Genomic DNA, 22,281 nt, shown 5'->3' with positions numbered 1-22,281 from the left:
AGATTTTGTCACTACCTGATTTGTGGTGCTGATGGGCACTCAAGTGCAACCGCTGGCTCCTCTATCAGTTCAATTTCAGGCACAGCTGCCCTAGTTCTGTTGGGGATGTGTGAGTAGGAAGCCAAACCCTGCATTGCTCTGAATTGGGATATCGTATGTTTGACCATCTGAATGAGTCAAAGTCTCTATGCTGGAACTGAGAGGCAACAATAAGGCAAGAGTGTCTCATATTTCTTCAGAACAAAAAAGGTTGTACCCAGTTAGGATGGATCTTTGCAGAGCACACTTGAACAAAATACAGTGGTACCTCTGGTTAAGTACTTAATTTGTTCTGGAGGTCCGTTCTTAACCTGAAACTTTTCTTAACCTGAAGCACCACTTTAGCTAATGGGGCCCTTCTGCCGCTGCCATGCCGCCGGAGCACGATTTCTGTTCTCATCCTGAAGCAAAGTTCTTAACCTGAGGTACTATTTCTGGGTTAGCGGAGTCTGTAACCTGAAGCGTATGTAACCTGAAACGTATGTAACCTGAGGTACCACTGTAATAATGGGGCAGTTCTCATTTGCAGAAGTATTCTCCTCTGTATAGGTAAAACTGGGTGGATCAAAAAGGTCAAAAGTGAGGCTGGATGAATACACAAATATAATGAATTAGTGCATTTCCCTTCTTTTTGTCCCAATTACAGTATTAAAATAGGCAGGCAGAGCATTTGACACCTGTGTGTGTGTTTCACCCTTTAGTCGCATAGTTTTATATACCTTGCTTTCTCTCCAGCATCAACACAAGCTTCAAGATAAACTCTCTCAAATGTACAGTGGTATTGCTTCAGGTTAAGTACGGACCTCTGGAATGAATGAATTAATTACTTAACCCGAGGTACCACTGTATCCTTGGAAACGGAGTGCAGTTCAGGCTGTTCATAAAATGTCCTTTTCTGGTCACTAGGTACAAAATGCCTTTCGTCTAGATCTTTCTAGAGACTTCAGTTCCCTCTTAAATGGTAAAATATGAGGTGCCAGCTGGACCATCCTTCACAGGTCATCTGAGGTCCGTCACAGGGAAGCCAGTGGCTTATCAGAGGTTCTGTGTCTTTACGGAACCTCTCAACTGAGTCTAATGAGGCCATAGTGTCAAGATACGATGGCAGACTTGCTTTATACTGAAGATTCTTCATTGTGCTTTTGGCTCTTTAATGTCATTAAAATTCATCGTAGCGGCTTTTCTTAATTTCAGTCATCAGAGCACCCAACTTTAGAGGAAGTGTTGAAGGCTCAGCCTGAGAAGCGGGAGGCCATTCTGGATGAAATGAAACAGATCCTGACTCCAATGGCGCAAAAGTAAGGGCAACAATTTAGCATGAGGCGTATCACAGCCAACTGCGGAGCATAAAGTGTGTTCTTATCCCTTTTAACGTCTTTTGTTTTGTTTTGTTTTTCAAAAATTTTATTAGTTTTCACAATATTATAAACAAACAAACAAACACACAAGACAAACAAACATAAATCATAGCCTTATTGAAAATTACAGCTACTAACTTTGTTAAGTGACTTCCTCGCTTCCCCTTGGTTGAATTTCATTGCATATCTTTTTAACGGTTTTCCAAATCCCAATTTTTATGAAATTTAACTTAAACATTAACATCCTTAGATCTTCAGATTATGAAATTAAACATATTAATTCATCACTTTTAACGTCTTTTGAGATAACTTTGCAACTGTTCCATTTTGAATGTAAATACTTAAGCTGGTGAAAGCCCAGCAGATCTTTCCAAGATGGCTTATTTAATGTGGGAACATTGAAGGCTCTTCAAAAACAAAATCAGTCCCCAGTGCTTCTTCTTGCCTTTTGGGTCTCTCTCTCTCTCTCTCTCCTTAAAAAAGGAGTGGGGAAACGGGACCCTCCAGAGGTTGATGGGCCTCAGATCCCGTGATCTCTGACCATTGGGTTGGGGCGGATGGGACTTGTGGTCTGCCAACATCTGGAGAGCCACAGACTCACTGCCTAAGAGAGAGCCAAGGAGACACATAGGAACGCAGCCAATTCCTGTGCACAGATTGGTTCTCTGGCTTGACAACTAGCCTGTTCTGGATGCAACTGCAGATGTATCTATAACTTCCGTTACAATTCTCTGCACATGCAGTTCCATGTCATGGTATTATGTAAGTACAGACTTCTGTTTGTTTCCCCCCTGTTTCATCTTACAGGGAGGCTGTGATAAAGCATTCGTTGGTGCATAAAGTCTTTCTGGACTTCTTTATCCATGCTACCCCAAAACAGAGATTGGTAAGTATTGGCACAGCTATGGGTTTTGATCTGGTTTCATGTTAACGAATAAACAGTACAAGTGCATGCCAGGCATGTCTACTCTGCAGAGCTGTGCCTCTTAGCAGCTCATGTGTCTTCTCCGCTTGCTGGATTAGGAATCTGAAGCATAACGAAGGCACTTTAGAGGATCCGCATGGTCTTGATGGGATGCGCACCCTTCCCACTTCCTGGCACAACTTGCCAGGCATCATGTCTTGAAGCAGGTCAGGGCTGAATCAGGGTGCTCAACTCAGTTTCTTCCAGCTGCATTTGCATACCTGAAGTTAGACATTCTTCCTTATTAAATGCTGGTAGCCCTGGGATGATGGTGACCGAAGCACACTGTTCTTTGTCGTGCCAGTGGCCTCGGGCTTCTCCTCTTTAGTTGCTCTTATGTTACTCTGGTTCTGAGAATTTGAAATACTTTCCATTCCTGGTTGTAAGGAAAGATAACGCAGGCCCACAGAGCTGATCAGAATAATACCATTTATATTACGGTAGTTGATTTGTGTTAAATTCATTAAAACCATCTCCTTAAATCTGTCTAGGAAATGATTGAGTCAATCAGAGAATCTGTAATCTACTTGGCACACACGCACGATGGAGCCAGAGTCGCCATGCATTGCCTGTGGCACGGGACCCCCAAGGTTTGTATGCAGAGTCGCTGGTCCGTGTGGATCAAATGAGAATTGGTGAGAACTTCACTGAGTTTCACTGAGGAGCCTTTTCCCCTCGCTACTTAGCTGTGTCTGACTTTGACAAATGGGATTGTGAGACATAAAAGAATGGAAATGCCCAACCCTCTCGTTAGAATTAGTATCTAAAAGGTACTAAGGAGGCTTTATGACTAGCCTTGCGCCTCAAATGGAATGACAGTGCTTATCATGGTGCCTTGGCAAGCATGCTGAAAATTCAAACTTGAGAGAGAGAGAGAGAGCTGTGCCTTCATTATGTAAATGCTTAAAGCTGAGACTTGTACATAAGCTGAAGTGCTGTCAGGATCTCTTCCAGGGCTTTCCCAAAATACTGAAGACTTACAGGCTGGTTGCAGCACTCAGCTTGCTTATTTTGCATCCCATAGGGCAGGGATGTCCAAGTGGTCGACTGCGATCGACAGGTCGATCCCCTGGTGCTAGCAATAGATCGCGGGCTTATTTTCCTCTGGTGGGGGGGAAGAGCATCTGTCCCCACCCAATCCCTGTTTCCTTGATTTGCGCACGATTGCAAAGAGAGAAGAGGGAGTTACTGCAGTCAGGTGATTAGCAATGTCTGCTCCCCCCCCCCCACCCAAAGCAGCTGAACAACTTTGGTTTGGCCTCCTTTGGCTTGCTACCATAAAAAAAAGCTCAACAACATTGGTCCCCATCCCCCCCCAAATGGGTAGATCACTGCTAGTTCCCACCCCATCCCCGGGAGTAGATTGCAGTCTCTTGGGAGTTGGATGTCCCTGCCATAGGGAGTTAAAATGCCTCTTTGTGGAACATCGAAAGGTGTCCCAAGCCCATCAGCGAAGAGAGGAGAGATGGGAGAAGAAGGTCTTCCTCTGTGTCTGCAGTGCTCTTCCTCTCCCTGGATTCAGGGGTGCAACGGGGCCGTGGTCCCAGTCTTTTTCCAGCATGTCTCAGCCAGCCAGGCATGCTGCCTTGACCTGCTGTGAATTTCTGAGAAGAGATTGCATGTTGTAGTTGAACTGGACAAGGGGAGGTAAAGAGACAATAAACAGCAAAAACAGAATGAAGTGAGGAGGTGGGAGCAGAGATGAGATTACAGAGAAATATGGAGAAAGGGGGGCAGTTAATAGAGAGGAGAATGGGGAGGGCAGGGGGAGAAATGGGATATTGCATGACGTACTTCCTCACGGAACCCTGATGGACACAGGAGGCTTAATTGATCCAAGTGGGATCACCTAAGGCAGGGGTGTCAAACTCAAATTCATCGGGGGCTGCATCAGCAGTTTGGTCACCCTCAAAAGTGACACGGAAGTGGTCAGTATATCCAAAGTTTACTACTCAGACTTTTAAGCAGAATAATAAGCAGAACCCCCTCCCCCCCATACATCATATGTACTTACAGTACAGGAGAGAAGGGTTCAGGCAGCCTTTGGATCTGTCACATCACAGGATGGCATGCGCTCAATATAAAAACAAGTGGAGGTTTCCTGAATGCATGTAAAGTGGAGGTTTCCTGTGTAGAACGGCCGGCGCCGCTAGAGGGCAGATGTTCTCTGGCTTGTAGGCTGCCGCGCATGCGCTGAAGAGGCGGCTTTCTTGTGTCAAAAAAAAAAAAAGCGAGAATAAAAGGTGAAGGCTGGCGGCCGGTGGCGGCTACACGGGCCACATGACGAGGTCTGGTGGGCCGGATTCGGCCTGCGGGCCTTGTGTTTGACACCCGTGACCTAAAGGATCTTCTGCAGCAAGCTTTGCTTTAACGGTCATCTGCAGGGCGGCTTTCCATCCTTCATATAGAAGTGGGGTTCAAAAGGATCTCTAGCTTCTCAAGGACTCTTTGGCCTCCTCCAAATATTTGGGTATATTTGCTGGAATGTTGCACATTCTGAAGTCAGAAACCCGACATTATGCAGTGGCTCTGCGTTCATTTTAAAGCTTGTTGACCTGACACGCTAATTTATTGCTTTTTCTTCATTTCTCTTGTCAGGACAGAAAAGTCATTATGAAAACCATGAAGACTTATGTTGAAAAAATAGCTAATGTGAGTATTTTTAAAGATGTGTTTGGTAATTTTGAGCAGCAGAATCCTGTGCATATTTACTCAGAAGCAAGTGTGTCTTAGGAGTGCGGCTTAAAAATATCACTGTTGTGGCCTTATTTTCAATTGGAACTGCACGGATTGAGAAGTTTTATTCTCCAGTGTTCATGCTTATGTATGAAACATCAATATACATGACTTTAAGGAAGAGATTTGAACCTAGACAAAAAAGCAAATTCCATAGCAAAGGGCCAAAAATAGAAGCAGGACTTCTGTGCAGCATTCACTTCTGTTGAAAACACATTCACTTCTGTTGAAAACTTGTGTTTGTGACATTTGGCATGACTAAAACAAACTTGTGTTCTACCAATCTTGATGCCAAATAAGACTTTACTCTGTGGGATAATTCTTCATTTGAAATAGCTCTGCTTTACACAGAAACAACTGAGGGATGATGACGGGGCCCGGTTTTTGTTTTGTTAATACAGCATTCCCCACAAATGAAACCTTCAGCACATTTACTCAGATCTAAGTCTCTCAGAGTTAAGTAATAATAATAATAATAATAATAATAATAATAATAATAATAATTTATTATTTGTACCCCGCCCATCTGGCTGGGTTTCCCTAGCTACTCTGGGCAGCTTCCACAAATACCAAAAATACACTAATATGTCATACATTAAAAACTTCCCTGAACAGGGCTGCCTTAAGATGTCTTCTGAATGTCAGGTAGTTGTTTATCTCTTTGACATCTGATGGGAGGGCATTCCACAGGGTGGGCGCCACTACCAAGAAGGCCCTCTGCCTGGTTCCCTGTAGCTTTGCTTCTCGCAATGAGGGAACCGCCAGAAGGCCCTCGGTGCTGGACCTCAGTGTCCAGGTAGAACGATGGGGGTGGAGATGCTCCTTCAGGTATACTGGGCCGAGGCCATTATGGGCTTTAAAGGTCAACACCAACACTTTGAATTGTGCTCGGAAAGGTACTGGGAGCCAATGTAGGTCTTTCAAGACCAGTGTTATGTGGTCTCGGCGGCCGCCCCCGGTCACCAGTCTAGCTGCCGCATAGTGAGGCTTAATTCCCAGTAATTGTGCATAAGAATTAGTATGATGGAACTTGTTATTGTGTGAGATGAATAGTCGTTGTTGATCTTTAGCAAATGAACTTGTTGGAACATGTTGGACCAGCTGCTTGGTTAATCGGGCTTCTATGTCTTATGATGTTCTTGCTTTATGGTTCCTATTTCAGGGCGAATTCTCACACTTAGTTTTGCTGGCAGCATTTGACTGCATTGATGACACTAAACTTGTGAAACAGCTAACTATATCTGTAAGTAGTCTAACTTCCTAAAATTCTCAAGATTTCCCGTTTCACTTAGTAACAAGGTGTAAATTACACTGGAAATGCTCACATGTTTTTAGGCCTGGTTTTCAAACATTTTAGGTTTATTTTCTTGTAAGAAAAAACTAACTTCATTTTGGTGGTTTTGCTGTTGCTTGGGATGCCATAGCATGCTCCATTTACTCACTGCTTTGATTTGAGATGGTATGTGTGTTGGAAACTCTCAAGTTATGCTGAATCGCTTGGCTACCTAGTGAGTGATTATGCAAAGAATTAAAATATTTCTCCCGGGGCAATAGTGCTCTTCAGTATCAAAATAGATGATACTTCAGCTTGCACCATTTCAGACTATATGGTAAATTTCAAGGTCCAATGTAGTGCATTATCTATAAAGGTAAAGGGACCCCTGACCATTAGGTCCAGTCGTGGCTGACTCTGGGGTTGCGGCGCTCATCTCGCTTTATTGTCCAAGGGAACTGGCATACAGCTTCCGGGTCATGTGGCCAGCATGACTGAGCCACTTTTGGCGAACCAGAGCAGCGCACGGAAACGCCGTTTACCTTCCCGCCAGAGCGGTACCTATTTATCTACTTGCACTGGTGTGCTTTTGAACTGGTAGGTTGGCAGGAGCTGGGACAGAGTAATGGGAGCTCACTCTGTTGCGGGGATTCGACCACCGACCTTCTGACTGGCAAGTCCTAGGCTCTGCGGTTTAACCCACAGCGCCAACTGCGTCCCTTATCTATAAATGTACACCCAATCAAAAACAAGGTGTTGCAGCACATGGTTCCCCTCCCCTACATAGAATCACAGAACTGTAGAGTTTGAAGCATCCCAGGGATCATCTAGTGATCTCCTGCAAGGCAGGAGGAGCAAAGCCTGTGATTCTCCAGGAGCCTGCTTGTTTGTTCTAAGCCATGGTTTGGGTTAGCATTACACGCAGACCATGATTTTGTTATGTAGAATCTAGTTCTCCTGTGCATTGAATTCTTCGGCAAGTTTATAACTGCAAAATGCACCCAAAGAGGTCTCCACATCGTTCATAGAAGGTGGTAACGCTGCATGAATCTATTGACAGCTACTTCATTAAAATAAGGAACGTGAATGTCTTTTGCAATATTTCATCACTATTTCCCAAACTATCCTCACCTCTCTGTCTAATAAGTGCAGCGATGCCACCAGTGTTAGATTAAATGGATGAATCCATCTTCAGGCAACAAAAAGAGAAGAATTACTGAACAATACAAGGGAAGGAGGTGGAAGGGATGGCTACTGTCTGTCTAGTGCACATGGTTAAGTCAGTTTTTGTCTGTGTTTGGGATGAGCGTCCCTACATGGGTGTATTGCATGTATTACAGCAGCAGAGAAAACTATGAGCCAAGATTGTGATCCCTCTCCAAGTAACTAAAAATGAAATTGGTTGTTGAAAACAATCTTTTCAATGCTTTTCCTCTTTTTTTAGGAAATTAGTGATTCCTTAACCAGCATTGTAAATAACAAATATGGAAGGAAAGTCCTCTTGTACCTGTTAAGTCCCAGGGATACTGCGTATTTCTCACCAGCAATAATCAAAATCCTGGAACAGGGTGATGGAAATGCTTATAGGTAAGCAGAAAATGCCATTTCCACAGTTTTGTGGACGTCCAAATTTAACATTGTCTGCCAGTTGTGCAGAAATGCAGTTATTTGAACGAAAGGAAACTAGCAGAACAGGGCTTTCCCCGTGGCATTTCTGTTAACAAGAGTGGAGGCTGGAGAGGAAGGCTATGAGATGATCACCATTTGTTCACCCTGCTTGTGTACATTTGCATCTGCTCCCAGGGAGTGGGAGTGGCTGGCTGCACCCAGGTGGAAATGTCTTGCATTGAGCACACGTTTACCCTGCTGCATCCTAGAGTGGCTAACCCATGATTTAAACATAATAAATATGCCTAGAAATACTGTATTTTTCGCTCCATAAGGCGCACCTAGTTTTAAGAGGAGGAAAACAAGAAAAAAATATTCTGAACAAAACAGTGGATGTATGGTTTTTGTGGTTCATGCTGTGGCCACAGACATGTGATCTGATGGTGAATTTGGGGTGACCCAGTGCAAAAATCCCGAAGATCCCTGTGGATCCTTGCTTTGTAACCATGTTTCTGGTTGCGGCCCCACGCAACAGTGGGTGCTTGATTTTTTTTGGTGCAGGCTGTAGCCATGGACATGTTATGTGATCTGATGGTGAATTTGTGGTGACCCAATGCAAAAATCCTGAGGATCCATGGGCTTTTACCTCCCCCCTCCCAGGCAGCCTCAGCTAGTGTCCCTTATCTTTCTTCCGATTCCACCGATCAGCTGTTTCCTTTCAACACTCCCTTCCCTCTTGTTTGCCTTAATGAAGTGTCTTTTCCTTAGAAGTTTTTTGCTCCTCCTTTTCTTCTAATTTCTCTCCTTATTGCTTTAGTCTTCCTGTTTTCCCCCTTTGCAAGTTTGCTGTCTTTACCTCCCCACTCCCAGGCAGCCTCCTTTATCTCTAGCGTCCCATATCTCTCTCCCCGATCGGCAAACAATCAGTGGCTTTGTTTCAACACCCCCTTCCCTCTTTTCAAAAAAAAAAAAAAAAAAGCATGATCAGCTTTTTGCCCCTGGGCAATTCGGCTCCAGGGACCACGCTTTTGCTCCATAAGGCGCACAGACATTTCCCCTTACTTTTTAGGAGGAAAAAAATGTGTCTTATGGAGCAAAAAATACGTACTCCAGACACAAAAAAAGGAAACTGCCCTCGTTGTCATAGTATGTGCGCCCCCTGCGCATCCCGCCCCCCCCCACAACAGGTGGAAGGTCCCCCCCCTGAAATACACCATCTGTGAATAAGGGAACCATAACTGGTTTCTCTCTACGAGGGCCACATGCAGCCACCATGAACTGTGTGTGTGGCAGCTTGTTTCTCCCTTGCAATTATGGCACTTGCCTCGGTCCCACGTGTAGCCCCCCCCCAAAAAAAAAGCAGTGCTGGTTCTCAGAAAGGGGCCTCTCTGTGCAGATGCAGCCAGGCTTGTCCCCCTCAGTGGCAGGTGGGCGAGGGTCTGCTATTAATGTGAACAGGACTACCTGGGGGTGTTTTGATGATTTCCTGAAGGTTAATCCTCAGACCCAGCTATTTCTTAAGGGATGGAAGGAATGTCGGCCTGGAGCTCCCATACCTCTCAGCTACGATGTAAAGAAGAGCAGTTCTGCATGCTTATTTTGTGCTTGTCGAACAGTTCCCTCTCATCGCAACATTGCCACGTGTATAATCACCGATGCTTCTGTGGCATTCTGAATTGAGGTGTAAAGGCGTAACCAATTTTCCATTTATGCAGGTTATATTTAGTGCGTTCTGGGGAGAAAGCAAGAGGGCTATGTTTGGATTTTAAATTGGACAATTTGGAATGACTGGATTATGTTGTACCAAACCAAATCCCGTCAGTAAAAGAGCTGCTTTTTATTCCAACAGTAAAAAAGATGTAGACGTTCGCCGCCGTGAACTTCTGGAAGCTGTTTCTCCCGCCTTGTTAAAGTACCTGAACGAACATGCTGAAGAAATGGTGATGGACAAGGCAACGTTCATTGTGGTGACGGGGATCCTCAAGGCGGCCGTTGGCGACGTCCAGCCAGCTATGAAGGCCATTGCTAGCCTTGCGGCAAGAGAGATGGTTCCAGGGGGCAAAGATGGAGAGGTAACTGTGCCTGAAAAGGAGCAAACGGTAGAGTTATGAATTGGGGGCCCCTCTCTGGGGGGGGGGACCTCCCTGGGATCTGCTGCAGTTTGGCTATCAAATTGGGATAAACCAATTTATCCTGCTTCAAGCACTGGACTACAGCAAAGGGCTTGTCGAGTCTCATGCAGGATCCTGGGATCCAGCTGGAAGGAACTGCATAATAATTCTTCCATGCCAAAGGAATGATAAGTAGATAATGAGATTTTTTTAAGGACAATTTTTGGATCATTTTTAAATGATAAGGAGCAAATTGTTGGGCTGTTTCCAGAACTGCAGCTCCACTTGGGCAGGAGGCTTTGTGCAGGCAACACAACGTCCTCTTTCTCTCTTGTAACCCTCTGCCCTTGCTCAAAACCAGGCCTGGGGGCCCCTCTGGAGAAGGTTTACAGGGGTGGGGGTGATGAAGGAACGGAAGCCCCATCGTGCAAGTGGAACTCGGCTCATGCAGCGTTTGGTAGAACCCATTATTTTTAACCTGTTCCTGAAACTTAGGATAACATCGTTTCTTGTAGCTGAATGAGGTTGTAAATGTTCTAGCTTGGAGTAAGTAGACTACTTTTGTGGTTTTACAGCTGTGTGAACCACTGACTATACTATGCCAAATATACAATTTATTTCCATAATTTCGGCGTGTGGCATATTTTGTCACTTGCCTAAATGGTACTTTCCTACAACCTCGGAGCACACTGGCATTTTAGGAACGCATTTGGAGAAAAGAAGCTGAGGGCACTGCATATAATTTATACCTAATATCTTAAATTTTGTATTGGTATATCTGCTTGTAACGTCATTGTAAGCACTTGGCAGATAAAACCTTTGCGTATTTTAACCACCTAAAATATTTAATTCAAGCACTAAAATTGCTTAAGAAATCAAAAGGCGGGAAAGATAGCTAGTTAATGAAGTGAAAGTAAGATGATGGGTAGCTTAAATTTAGTAGACACTCCAGTGCTTAATGTCTAAACAAACAGCCAGGCCTCTAAACTTATTTAAATGTTCTGAATGGCTTTCCATTTGGCCACCCCTGATTACTTAATGTACCACTTAGTCATGTGGAGAAAACAGATTTTGTTTGTAGGCAGCATTTCTAAATATGCCTGAGCCTTGATCTGATTCCTGGCATTTCAAAAGGCACAGATTGTGATACAGTGAGGGAAGTAAAAGCACTGCAGGGACTTGACTTTTCCTGTTCTTTTCAAAGCTTCATATTGCAGAGCACCCAGCAGGTCACCTGGTTCTGAAGTGGCTGGTTGAGCAAGACAAGAAAATGAAGGAGAGCGGCCGGGAAGGTATGCTAGTAATTCTGCAAAAGACAGTGGAGTCTCTCGTCACAGTCTGTCTAAATGCGTAAGGGACAACGTGGGAGGGATGCAAAGGCTCGTCTGCACTAACTGTTAGTTAACCTTGAATCGCTTTGCTTGAAGTGTTTAAATGCATGCTTCCGCCCTGGAAGCATCCAGGAGATTTTATAGACTTCGCATCATCCAAGCTTAAAAGCAGCACAGCTTGGAAGGGGCTCTCCTTCACCCTTAGTGGGCCAAACAGCTGTCATGTCGGTGGCAGTGCAACCCTATATACCTGTTCCGAAGTAAGTCCCTCTGAGTTCAGTGGTCCTTGCTCCCAGGAATGTGCTTAGAGGATTGCATCCTAAAGGTAAAGACCCCTGACCATTAGGTCCAGTCGTGGCCGACTCTGGGGTTGCGGCACTCATCTCGCTATATTGGCCGAGGGAGCCGGTGCACAGCTTCCGGGCCAGCTTCATGTGGCCAGCATGACTAAGCCGCTTCTGGCGAACCAGAGCAGCACATGGAAACGCCGTTTACATTCCCGCAGGAGCGGTACCTATTTATCTACTTGCACTTTGACGTGCTTTTGAACTGCTAGGTTGGCAGGAGCTGGGACCGAGCAACGGGAGCTCACCCCGTCGCGGGGATTCGAACCGCCGACCTTCCAGTCGGCAAGTACTAGGCTCTGTGGTTTAACCCACAGCGCCACCTGCGTCCCTGGATTGCATCCAAAGTTCCATTAATTGGGCATCTTGTGTACTTCTTCTGTGGAAGTCGGGGGCTGGATACAGAAGGGGCATTGCTGACAGAAGCCAAAAGAAGGTTTGTGCAGCTAATACAGAGATTGCCTAGTATTCTCTGCTAGTGCAATCCAAGGGTTCGGTTGTTGTGCTTGCAGTGCCAGGTGAGTTCATGCACTGCTGCTAGTGGGGGAGATTGGGGGGCACAGGAGAAAGTCAACTCCAGGCAAATGGGTTCTAAACAAATAAACTGCCGTCACGCAGAGTATAATCTCTGTCACCTATAGCTGCAGTTGATTTGATCTTGATAACATGCTTTCCCATTTGAGTCTATGAATTTGTACTAGGGTGAGGGTTGTTTTGTGTCTCCACCAACCACTCACAATTTATTCAAACTCTTTCTGCTTGCAAAGCCCCCTTGTTAAACCGACTGAAGTTTCTGGACATTTTCTTTATTTTGCAATATATCAGAGTTGGTAGGGACCCCAGTGGTCATCTTGTCCGGCCCCTTGCAGTGCAGGAATCTTGACTAAAGCATCCATGAGCATGGCAGGTGCTTTCTATGCAAAGAACTGTGGGGGTATTTTAAGCTCTTGGTGCTGTGAAATATGGAACTGCCCCACTATTCCATAACTGGTTTTGTGGGCCTGAAGGTTTCAGTTTGTCTCAGTGGTCTCCACACCGGAAATAGCTCTTGGTATCCTGTCCATTAAATTGAGATAGAGGATTCTGCTGTTACAGTCTCGATTATTTCTTAGCATCGCTCAGAAATTAAGGCCTGACTATTACAAATGTGGGACGCGGGTGGCGCTGTGGGTTAAACCACAGAGCCTAGGACTTGCTGATCAGAAGGTCAGGAGTTCGAATCCCCGCGACGGGATGAGCTCCCATTGCTTGGTCCCTGCTCCTGCCAACCTAGCAGTTCGAAAGCACGTCAAAGTGCAAGTGGATAAATAGGTACCACTCCGGCGGGAAGGTAAACGGTGTTTCCGTGCACTGCTCTGGTTTGCCAGAAGTGGCTTAGTCATACTGGCCACATGACCCAGAAGCTGTACGCCGGCTCCCTCGGCCAGTAAAGCGAGATGAGCGCCGCAAGCCCAGAGTCGGTCACGACTGGACCTAATGGTCAGGGTTCCTTTACCTTTATTACAAATGTATTCTATGGTTCTAAGGTGATCTGTGAATATACAATTTACAGGTGTTAAAACCCCTTTACGAAAAGTTTTAAATGGGTTTGTGTGGTGTCTAACCTGGTCTTTATTTTTAACAGAATGTTTTGCAAAAATACTCGTAGAACACGTGGGCATTGATCTTCTGAAGACCTGGGCAAACGTCAATCGTGGTGCGATTATTTTGTGTCGGTATGTACCGCATTTAATGACTGAACTAGCAGTAAAATGCTACATATGCTTTAGGCAGCAAAACAGCTTCATTGTGCTTTGTTACTTCCTTGTTCTTTCTTCTTTCTTATCTGCTACAGTCATAGATGCTTTAGGCTGGTGTTCTGTTTGCAATCGGGATGTAGCCTTTGCTTGACTAGTTAAGCATCACTGCATTGCCTTGAAAGCTAAATCTTCCTCCTTGCTTTTTACTAGCCTGACCAAAAAGTGTCAGGAAATCCTTTCTGTGCAGTACTCTTAATCTGGAATTGCTTTCGAAAGACTTCCCACGGGTTTCTAATACCTTGTCCTATTGCACCATCTCATTATTTGGTTTATCTTTAGAAAGCAACAAGCGTTTACATTCAGGAGCAACTGATGATTGCCATTTGTATGGTAATTCCACCTACCTCAGTGAGTCCACACCATAGAGGTTGCCCCTTCAAGGCGTATAATTTAGCCAGCATTGACTGAGAACATGAGATGCATCGTAGCGGGAGCAATGGGGCTCCTCTTCCTCTCCTGTGTGCATCTCAAAGTCTGCACAGAGGAGGGGGCGGGGAGAGAGAGAAGTGAAATCCTTCTGCAGAAATACTGTATATTTTCGCTATATAGGACGCACTTTTTTCCCTCCAAAAATTAAGGGGAAATGTGTGTGTGTCCTATGGAGCGAATGCAGGCTCCTTGGCTTCAGCAATAGCAACGCGAAGCCTCCGAAGCGCAGAGGGAGCGCTCCCTCCGCGCTCCGGAGGCTACGTGTCGCTTTCGCTGAAGCCTGGAGAGTGAGAGGGCACTGAAGCCTTTGGAGTGCAGCGCGAGGTCCCACTGCGCTCCAAAGGCTTGAGGCAGCTATCCCTGAAGCCTTTAGAGCGCAGCAGGACCTCGCGCTGCACTCCAAAGGCTTCGGGTTCCTTTTGCTGAAGCCGGGAGAGCAAAATTCTCCTGGCTTCAGCAGAGAGGGAGAGCTGCGCGGCGCCCCTTCAGCGAAGCGGGAGGAGAAATGGAAGGGGCTCCGTTTCTCCTGCCGCTTCACTGAAGGGGCGCTGAGCAGAGAGGGGGAGAATTTTTTTTCTTGTTTTCCCCCTCTAAAACAAGGTGCGTCCTATGGTCGGGTGCATCCTATAGAGTGAAAAATACGGTAGATTCTCATTGTGCAAGCAGGTGGGCACTTTGGGGTGTCGCCCAGAGCGATGCTGCAGCCCTTTTTGAACCGTTCCCTTTCCATCGTTGGCTCACACCTGAAGCAAGCAGCTCAAAAGGAGCCGCTTTGCTTGTTTTATGGTACTGCGTTTGGCAGCCCAGTTAAACAGAAGTATTTACAGCCCCCCCTCGCTCACAAAAGTGTCTTAGCCGTAATCGGTGGCACATGAATGACTTGCGCTAATGAGCCCCTGCTTTTGTGTGCAGAAATTCCCTTTCACAGCAAATCCGCCCAAGATGTTTCCAAGTTGGGTCTTAATTTCTGTCTTGCCTTAATTTGGCAGCCCAGCTCCTGATGTTGATCACTATGGCAACGTGTACTGTTAAATGAAAGCGATCGGTGGACGCGTTTAGTGCGTCACAGAAACAGAGGAATGGAAGGGGAACTAAATGCCACATCTTCCTGCCCCCTTCAACTAAAGCAGGCTCCTTAATTCCTCCCTCTATTAACTTGCCCCTTCTTTACCCAAAGCAGATAGATGCCTTCAGGTCTAAGGGGTCAGCTGGTAAAAGCAAACTGAAAGGGCACAAATCAGCAAAGGTGCTGCTGGAGGGACAGTTGAACTGAAGCCCTCAAGTGACCAGCTCCTCTGACATCTGTAAACGGATCTGGCCTTTTCTGCATAAGTCCTTGCTTTCCAGTATCCTATCTCATAATTCACCACCCCCATTTTTAGTGCTTCTTCTGACACAAAGTAAAATAACCTCCCTGACTCTCTGGGTCACTACAAATGCAGCAGGCTTAAATCAAGCGTCTGCCGATAGGTTTATTATATTAATGTGGAGTTTTAACACTCAGCTGCTGGCTTTCTAATATAGATCTATAGGGATTTTTGCACGACACTTTGGAACAGATCCCTTGCATTTGACAAGCTTAATTCCTTTGAAATCTCTAATCCCGCATGCAGATGTCGCATAAAGATTTGGGAAGAGCTCTTTCAACCTTTACTGTGAAGTTTTCTTCTTCTACAGAGATGTGGGAAATCCTGGTATAGAATGGCTCAGTTGCTCTGCAAAAAAAATGCTGAACTTTGCTTAGAATGTGTATATTCCTATTGTCCTGCAGCCCTCTCAAGTACGGCTGTCGAGTGTGCTTTAAATGAGTGATCCTCCCAATTTTTGATTCACATAAGATATTTGGCCAGTCTTCAGAGTTTCTTGGTGTTCGGCTGCATCTCAAATGTTTCCTTTTCCATTTTTAGAGTTCTAGTCTCTCTTCCTTTCTTTCAGTGGATTGCTGATGCAACTTAGCAGGGGCTGCCATTGACTGAGCAGCAGCTTTTCTGAAAGTCATATTAGTTTTCAAATGGACCTGTGTCTGTCTGTCTGCGTGTGTGTGTGTGTACATATGCATCAGTTAGTAGATAATAAAATTTCAAGATTGTTATATTGCAGTACGACGCTTGAACTGCAGTGTGACGTCTGATGAGCAGGTGGGTCCCAAGGCAGGCCCTCCAGGTGAGCCACAGAGGAAGAGGCAGGCCAGGCCAGGCCAGTTCCTCTGTGACCATAGAACCCTGGAATCTTAGAGTTGTGGAAGGGACCCCAAGGGCCATCTAGTCCATCCCCCTGAAATGCAGGAACCATGTTGTGTTTCTTTGCTGCCACGCCCCTGTTGCTGCTGCTGGTAAGGCAGGGGATGGAGGAAACTTCTGCCGCTGCTCCTCTGGGAAGCAGCGAGAAAAGGCAGCATTTTAAAGCACAGCCTTTTCCCTTGCCTTTCCAGAGCAACAGCTGCACTCCTCTTGACACCCCCACCACTGGCAGGGGGGGGGCAGTAGGGTGGGGGTTGAAAGGAAGAAAGTATTTCTCCCCTTTGTCATCATCCTCAGCCCCTGGCTGCTCCCTGTATTGCTGCCACCATAGAGGGGGTGCAGTGTGGTGTGAGGGGCCTGTTGGTGAGCAACACAAGCAGAGGCGCAGCCCATAATTTAAGGTTACCAGATGTCCCCAGATTTACAAATCAGTCCCCTGGCAAAATCCTACCATTCCTATTGAAGTTGAAAAGTGTCCCCAGATTCACTGGAAAAAATTCTGGTAACCTTACCATAATTCATTGCAGGATCTTCAGGGCAGCACGGCTTGGGGCAGTATCCTGAACTGATGACAGGGTTCGAAGCATGAGCTTGAAATCTGTGGGCTCTAGGTACAGATTCAGCCCGCCCCTCCTGCCCTCCGGAAGAGAGGCCAGTTTCTCCTTTGGGGTGACACCAGGGCACAAAAAGGGAACGTGAACTTGTCTCTCTGCTCAAGTCACCAGCTGGCTTCCTACAGCTTTGGCTTCCCTTTCCCTAAGATTAATAGCAAGCCCAAAGAGGCACCAGGCGTCCTGGATGTGCCCATTGCCCCTGCTTAGCAAGAGACGGTTCATCTCTAGAAGGGGCAATGGCGGGGGTGGTGGTGGCGAAAACTGCTGCAATATCTGTTCTGGCGGGGCACATTTCCACCTTCTCTCTGGGGCTGCTGCACCTGGTTCTTGCCTGTGTTTGTTACCAGGGTGCAAAACTGTTGTAATTATTATTATTATTATTAATAATAATAATAATAATAATAATTTATACCCCACCCATCTCCACCTTCTCTCTGGGGCTGCTGCACCTGGTTCTTGCCTGTGTTTGTTACCAGGGTGCAAAACTGTTGTAATTATTATTATTATTAATAATAATTTATACCCCACCCATCTGGCTGGGTTTCCCCAGCCACTCCGGGCGACTTCCAACAAAGTATTAAAATACTGTGGTCTGTTAAACATTAAAAGCTTCCCTAAAGAGGGCCGCCTTCAGATGTCTTCTAAAAGTCTGGTAGTTGTTTTTTTCTTTGACATCTGGTGGGAGGGTGTTCCACAGGGCGGACGCCACCACCGAGAAGGCCCTCTGCCTGATTCCCTGTAATTTGGCTTCTCGCAATGAGGGAACCGCCAGAAGGCCCTCGGAGCTGGACCTTAGTGTCCGGGCAGAACGATAGGGGTGGAGATGCTCCTTCAAGTATACTGGACCGAGGCCATTGTGGGAGTTTATTGGGATAGTGGCCTGACATGCATGCCAATGTTGAAATCAGAAATGCTTCCTCTGATTAGCAGGTTTTTTCATCTGCTCCCAAACGCCCCCCAAAAGATTCCAAATAGTGGATAAGGTGAAACTAGAAGCAGGTCTTTAGGCTCGCGGTGATTACAATTCCTGCTTCCCCCTGGGAAACTGCCCTGGGGGGGTTAGGGGTTGATCTGTCAGGGATGGGGAGGTGGTGCGCTGATCTGCAAGGGGACCTTGTGGAGCGGACTTTCACCTTGCTTCCTGCCACCCTTCTTTCAGCGAGGTCCTCTGCTAGCTTGGAGTCACTTCCACAAATGGAAGGAGCTCTTCTCAGGCCAGGGCAAAGCAGGTTCTCTAATGTACCGAGGCATTAAAGGCATGCAAACTCCGCAGCATACCACTTCAAACTAACAAAGCTGTGCTTTTGGGATAAGGCAGAACATTTTGACTCACTTGCCATCCTGCTTTAGGTCACATTGAGAAACAGATTTCTAATCACTCCGCAAGCCACATTAATTCTTCTCCCATTCTGTTTGGTTTGGCAACATAATCCTTATTATGTATCTAAAAAAAAAAAACCCTGCAAGGCGGGGTGTGTGTGCTCATTTAATCAGAAGGTTATGATAAAAATAACATTGCAGTTCGAAATGAATCTGCCACTCCAACTTCCGATCAAGGCACAGAGCTCCTTTGTCAAATGTGAGGCTGCCACTCGCTAACTGGGATACAGAAAAAGTTCTCCAAACTGGTCTGTGTGGTTTTCCCTGGAACTATGCCTGGATCTTCCTTTGCAGCTGTGTTTTAGCCCTATTAATACTACTGTCAGTGCAAACATTTTCTTCTTAAAACCATTTTCCTTGATGAATTAAAAGTAAGATACTTGGAAGCTTTTTTTCCTTTTTTGCAGTTTTGAAGAGCAATGATTTATATTTTGTAAATTCTTTGGCTGCTCACTTTCCTGTGTGTTCTGACAGCCCAGTGTCCATGTTAGCCCGTGTTGAGATGGCCAACGTCGAAATTAAATGCTTCAGGATTTAAGAAAATAAACTGCTGCTATTTGCTATTAGGCAATTATCCCAATGGATGCTTTGGCAAAGCAGATGGACTGCCAAGCATTGACTTCTCTGTCTGCTTGTCACATTTCATTCCGATTGTAATTCTGATTTTTGATATTTTCTTTTTGTTTATAGCCTTCTTCAGAGCTCCAATCAGGAAGTGGCAACAGAAGTAAAAGACGGACTAAAAAGTATTATTCCAAAGCTTAAAAAAAGGACTAAAGATGGCACAGCAGCAGGAAAGGCACTGCTGGAGAAATTATCGTCATAACCTAAAGAAGTTATTAAGTGGACAACTTTTCTGTTTGTGGAAGTGAATCTTCCTTTTAATACATCTAAAGGACAGGTTTTTGGGGTAAAGATGAGTTAACCTTTTTAAAAAACAACACAACACACAATATGTCAATAAGCACTTAGGCTTTTTCAGAATGTTTGGTTATCTTTTTTCTCTTCTTTGACATCAGTTTAATTGTCCCTGGAGGGGAAGATCTCTTTGATTAGCCGGGCAGCTGAAAACTGTATTACCATGTGCCTGCCTTCTGTCATCATTTTAGTCTCCTTGTCCACATTCAGCTCCAGGCAGCAACCGCTTCCCCCCCTCTCTTCCTCCCCACCTTTGGTTTCCCATCGTTCCAGCCACCTGTTTGGCTTTCCTCCTTTTGACTGCCAACCTTTCCTCCAATGCTTGCAGATCTGCATTGCAAATTCCCCTTCTGCCTCCAAGTTCCTCCTTTTCATCGGTTGCCTGCTTCCCAGTCCTCCCACTCCACTGTCTCTGCCACTGGTGCCATGGCTGCTGCGCGTTTTCCGTCTCGATTTCAGGTGACAGGAGCCCCACTTTAGCCAAGAGCTCTTCAAGGCCAGAGCTATGAGATGGACTGGGATGCTCCTTAGTGGGAGAGTGGTTGGTGTTCGCTTACAAACCACTCGGAGTCTGAAACCTGAGTTTACTCAGTTGTCACAGTAAACTCTGGTTTCTCCTTAACCAGGGAAGGGAGAGCTAAGGGCAACGGGAGGCCAAGGAAGGACATGTCCTGTTGATTACCCAAATAATCAAGGAGCATGACGCTTGCACTAAGTGAATAGGCTTCCTTTTAATACATCTAAAGGACAGGTTTTTGGGGTAAAGATGAGTTAACCTTTTTAAAAAACAACACAACACACAATATGTCAATAAGCACTTAGGCTTTTTCAGAATGTTTGGTTATCTTTTTTCTCTTCTTTGACATCAGTTTAATTGTCCCTGGAGGGGAAGATCTCTTTGATTAGCCGGGCAGCTGAAAACTGTATTACCATGTGCCTGCCTTCTGTCATCATTTTAGTCTCCTTGTCCACATTCAGCTCCAGGCAGCAACCGCTTCCCCCCCTCTCTTCCTCCCCACCTTTGGTTTCCCATCGTTCCAGCCACCTGTTTGGCTTTCCTCCTTTTGACTGCCAACCTTTCCTCCAATGCTTGCAGATCTGCATTGCAAATTCCCCTTCTGCCTCCAAGTTCCTCCTTTTCATCGGTTGCCTGCTTCCCAGTCCTCCCACTCCACTGTCTCTGCCACTGGTGCCATGGCTGCTGCGCGTTTTCCGTCTCGATTTCAGGTGACAGGAGCCCCACTTTAGCCAAGAGCTCTTCAAGGCCAGAGCTATGAGATGGACTGGGATGCTCCTTAGTGGGAGAGTGGTTGGTGTTCGCTTACAAACCACTCGGAGTCTGAAACCTGAGTTTACTCAGTTGTCACAGTAAACTCTGGTTTCTCCTTAACCAGGGAAGGGAGAGCTAAGGGCAACGGGAGGCCAAGGAAGGACATGTCCTGTTGATTACCCAAATAATCAAGGAGCATGACGCTTGCACTAAGTGAATAGGCTTCCTCTAGGCTTGCAGGTGGTTCATGTTTAAAGTCCCTCTTCACTCTGTTGCCAAAAAAATCCTCTCCAATCTCAGCATGCTGTTTCTATGGAAACACCTTTTTAAACAGTGCTGAACACAGCTCCTAGATTTCTAAAAAGATGAGTTTGGTGGAATAACTGTTATTAGCAGTGTTCTTTTATGGAATAAAGTATTTGCTTTCTTGAATCTGAAGGTATGTGGACTGTTAATGAACTTGAATGGTAAGGCTAAAAACTAGTTCGACGTTTTCTCTGCAATTTGGCTGACAGCTTTGGGCGTGCCGTACTCCAGTTAGGACTAATCATGCATAGGTGGCAACACGTGACTCTCCTCCCTCTTTGCCATAATTCCCTGGAGGAAAATTGCTTTACTCAGTGGACAGAGGAGAACGCCTGGCTTTAATCCCAATACTTCAGCTGGAGCAATTCAATTCCACCTGAGTCCAAAAGAAGCTTAATTGGCACTCACACATATGAAATAACACAGTGGTTTTAGAATTAATAATGTGAAAATATTATCTTGCAGACCGTAGCGCTGCACGTACTGTATTTTTCTGGGTATAACAGTGTATAAGACCCCTATTTTTTTGGGAGGAAATGGAGGGAGATTGCCCAGAGTTGTTAAACTTTTTTTGAGGGGGGGGGAGGGATTGCCCAGAGTTGTTGAGCTTTTTTTTGGGGAGGGAGGTTTGCTAACAATGGCTCACCTGCCAGACTGCCACTGACAATCGCATGCATCAACGAATACACCAATTGTCTGCCCACTCACCACCAGCAGCCGCCAATCGCCCACCCAATTCCCACAGCAGCCACTCACCAGCAACCCTTGCCATAAACACCAATCACCCGCCCAAATACCGCTGACAATCTCCTGGTCACGGCAGCCACCAATCGCCCGTCCCACCTCTGCACTATCCGTTTATAAGACGACCCCCAATTTTTAGCATTCTTTTAAAATTAAGAAACCTCGCCTTATACATGGAAAAATATCGTAAGTTAGAAGTAAATATTAAAAGCTTGTCAAAGTGGATCATGTAGATGGAGTTCTTAGTACGGAAGGGAGAGGTCTCTCCTGCAAAGCAATTGGCTGGAGCTGCTTTGGCACTTAACAAGCTCAGAGCTGTCTGCTAATGAACCCTGACATATACCTGCTGCATCGCCAAAAGGAGGGGGACCAGGGAAAGCCCTTGTCTGCTGATGGGGCAGTGTGGTTCCGACTGCGCTCCCCCAATCTGCCTAAGCGTCATTACCCTGTGTCACACTTAAAGGTTAATCTCAACTCGATCTAATTGGCAGTGACAAAAAGTATTTGCCCACACAGCCGCTCTTGCGGCTCATCAGTTCCCCTAACAGGATTGTCTCTTGTGACAGTGAAACAGATAACTTTGATTAGCATCAGATAACCAATTTAAAGGCCAGCAAAAATGGCCCTGGCTGGGACAAAGGGTGGCGGCAGTTTTGAGGAAGGAAGTTTTGAGCTCCCCTTCAGATTTGCAGTCCCAGAGCAAATGCAGTTTTTCCAAAATATCAACATAAAGTTTACTCAGTGGCCCCATCCTCTGCGGAGGAGCCAAAGAAAGTTTAATTTAGCCGAAAATAAATATTGGAGGTGTGCTTCTCAA

General features: G+C 45.8%; 1 protein-coding gene across 1 annotated transcript in view; it reads left to right on the top strand.

The window, feature by feature from the left end:
* PUM3 (pumilio RNA binding family member 3) overlaps window positions 1–20,846 on the top strand; it is a 32,404-nt gene extending 11,558 nt beyond the window's left edge. The window contains exons 8-17 of the mRNA XM_079959420.1: window positions 1,234–1,337; window positions 2,205–2,283; window positions 2,853–2,951; window positions 4,960–5,013; window positions 6,260–6,340; window positions 7,815–7,957; window positions 9,828–10,050; window positions 11,294–11,381; window positions 13,389–13,479; window positions 18,917–20,846. Coding sequence (XP_079815546.1) covers window positions 1,234–1,337; window positions 2,205–2,283; window positions 2,853–2,951; window positions 4,960–5,013; window positions 6,260–6,340; window positions 7,815–7,957; window positions 9,828–10,050; window positions 11,294–11,381; window positions 13,389–13,479; window positions 18,917–19,052 — 1,098 coding nt within the window. The 3' untranslated portion in view covers window positions 19,053–20,846. The remainder of the gene's footprint in view (window positions 1–1,233; window positions 1,338–2,204; window positions 2,284–2,852; window positions 2,952–4,959; window positions 5,014–6,259; window positions 6,341–7,814; window positions 7,958–9,827; window positions 10,051–11,293; window positions 11,382–13,388; window positions 13,480–18,916) is intronic.
* The last annotated feature ends 1,435 nt before the right edge of the window (window positions 20,847–22,281 follow it).

This window comes from Podarcis cretensis (assembly GCF_951804945.1).
Source record: "Podarcis cretensis genome assembly, chromosome: 17".
Classification (NCBI taxonomy): domain Eukaryota; kingdom Metazoa; phylum Chordata; class Lepidosauria; order Squamata; family Lacertidae; genus Podarcis; species Podarcis cretensis.
The sequence above is the reverse complement of the archived record's forward strand: the minus strand, read 5'-3'. Positions and strand labels throughout refer to the sequence as shown.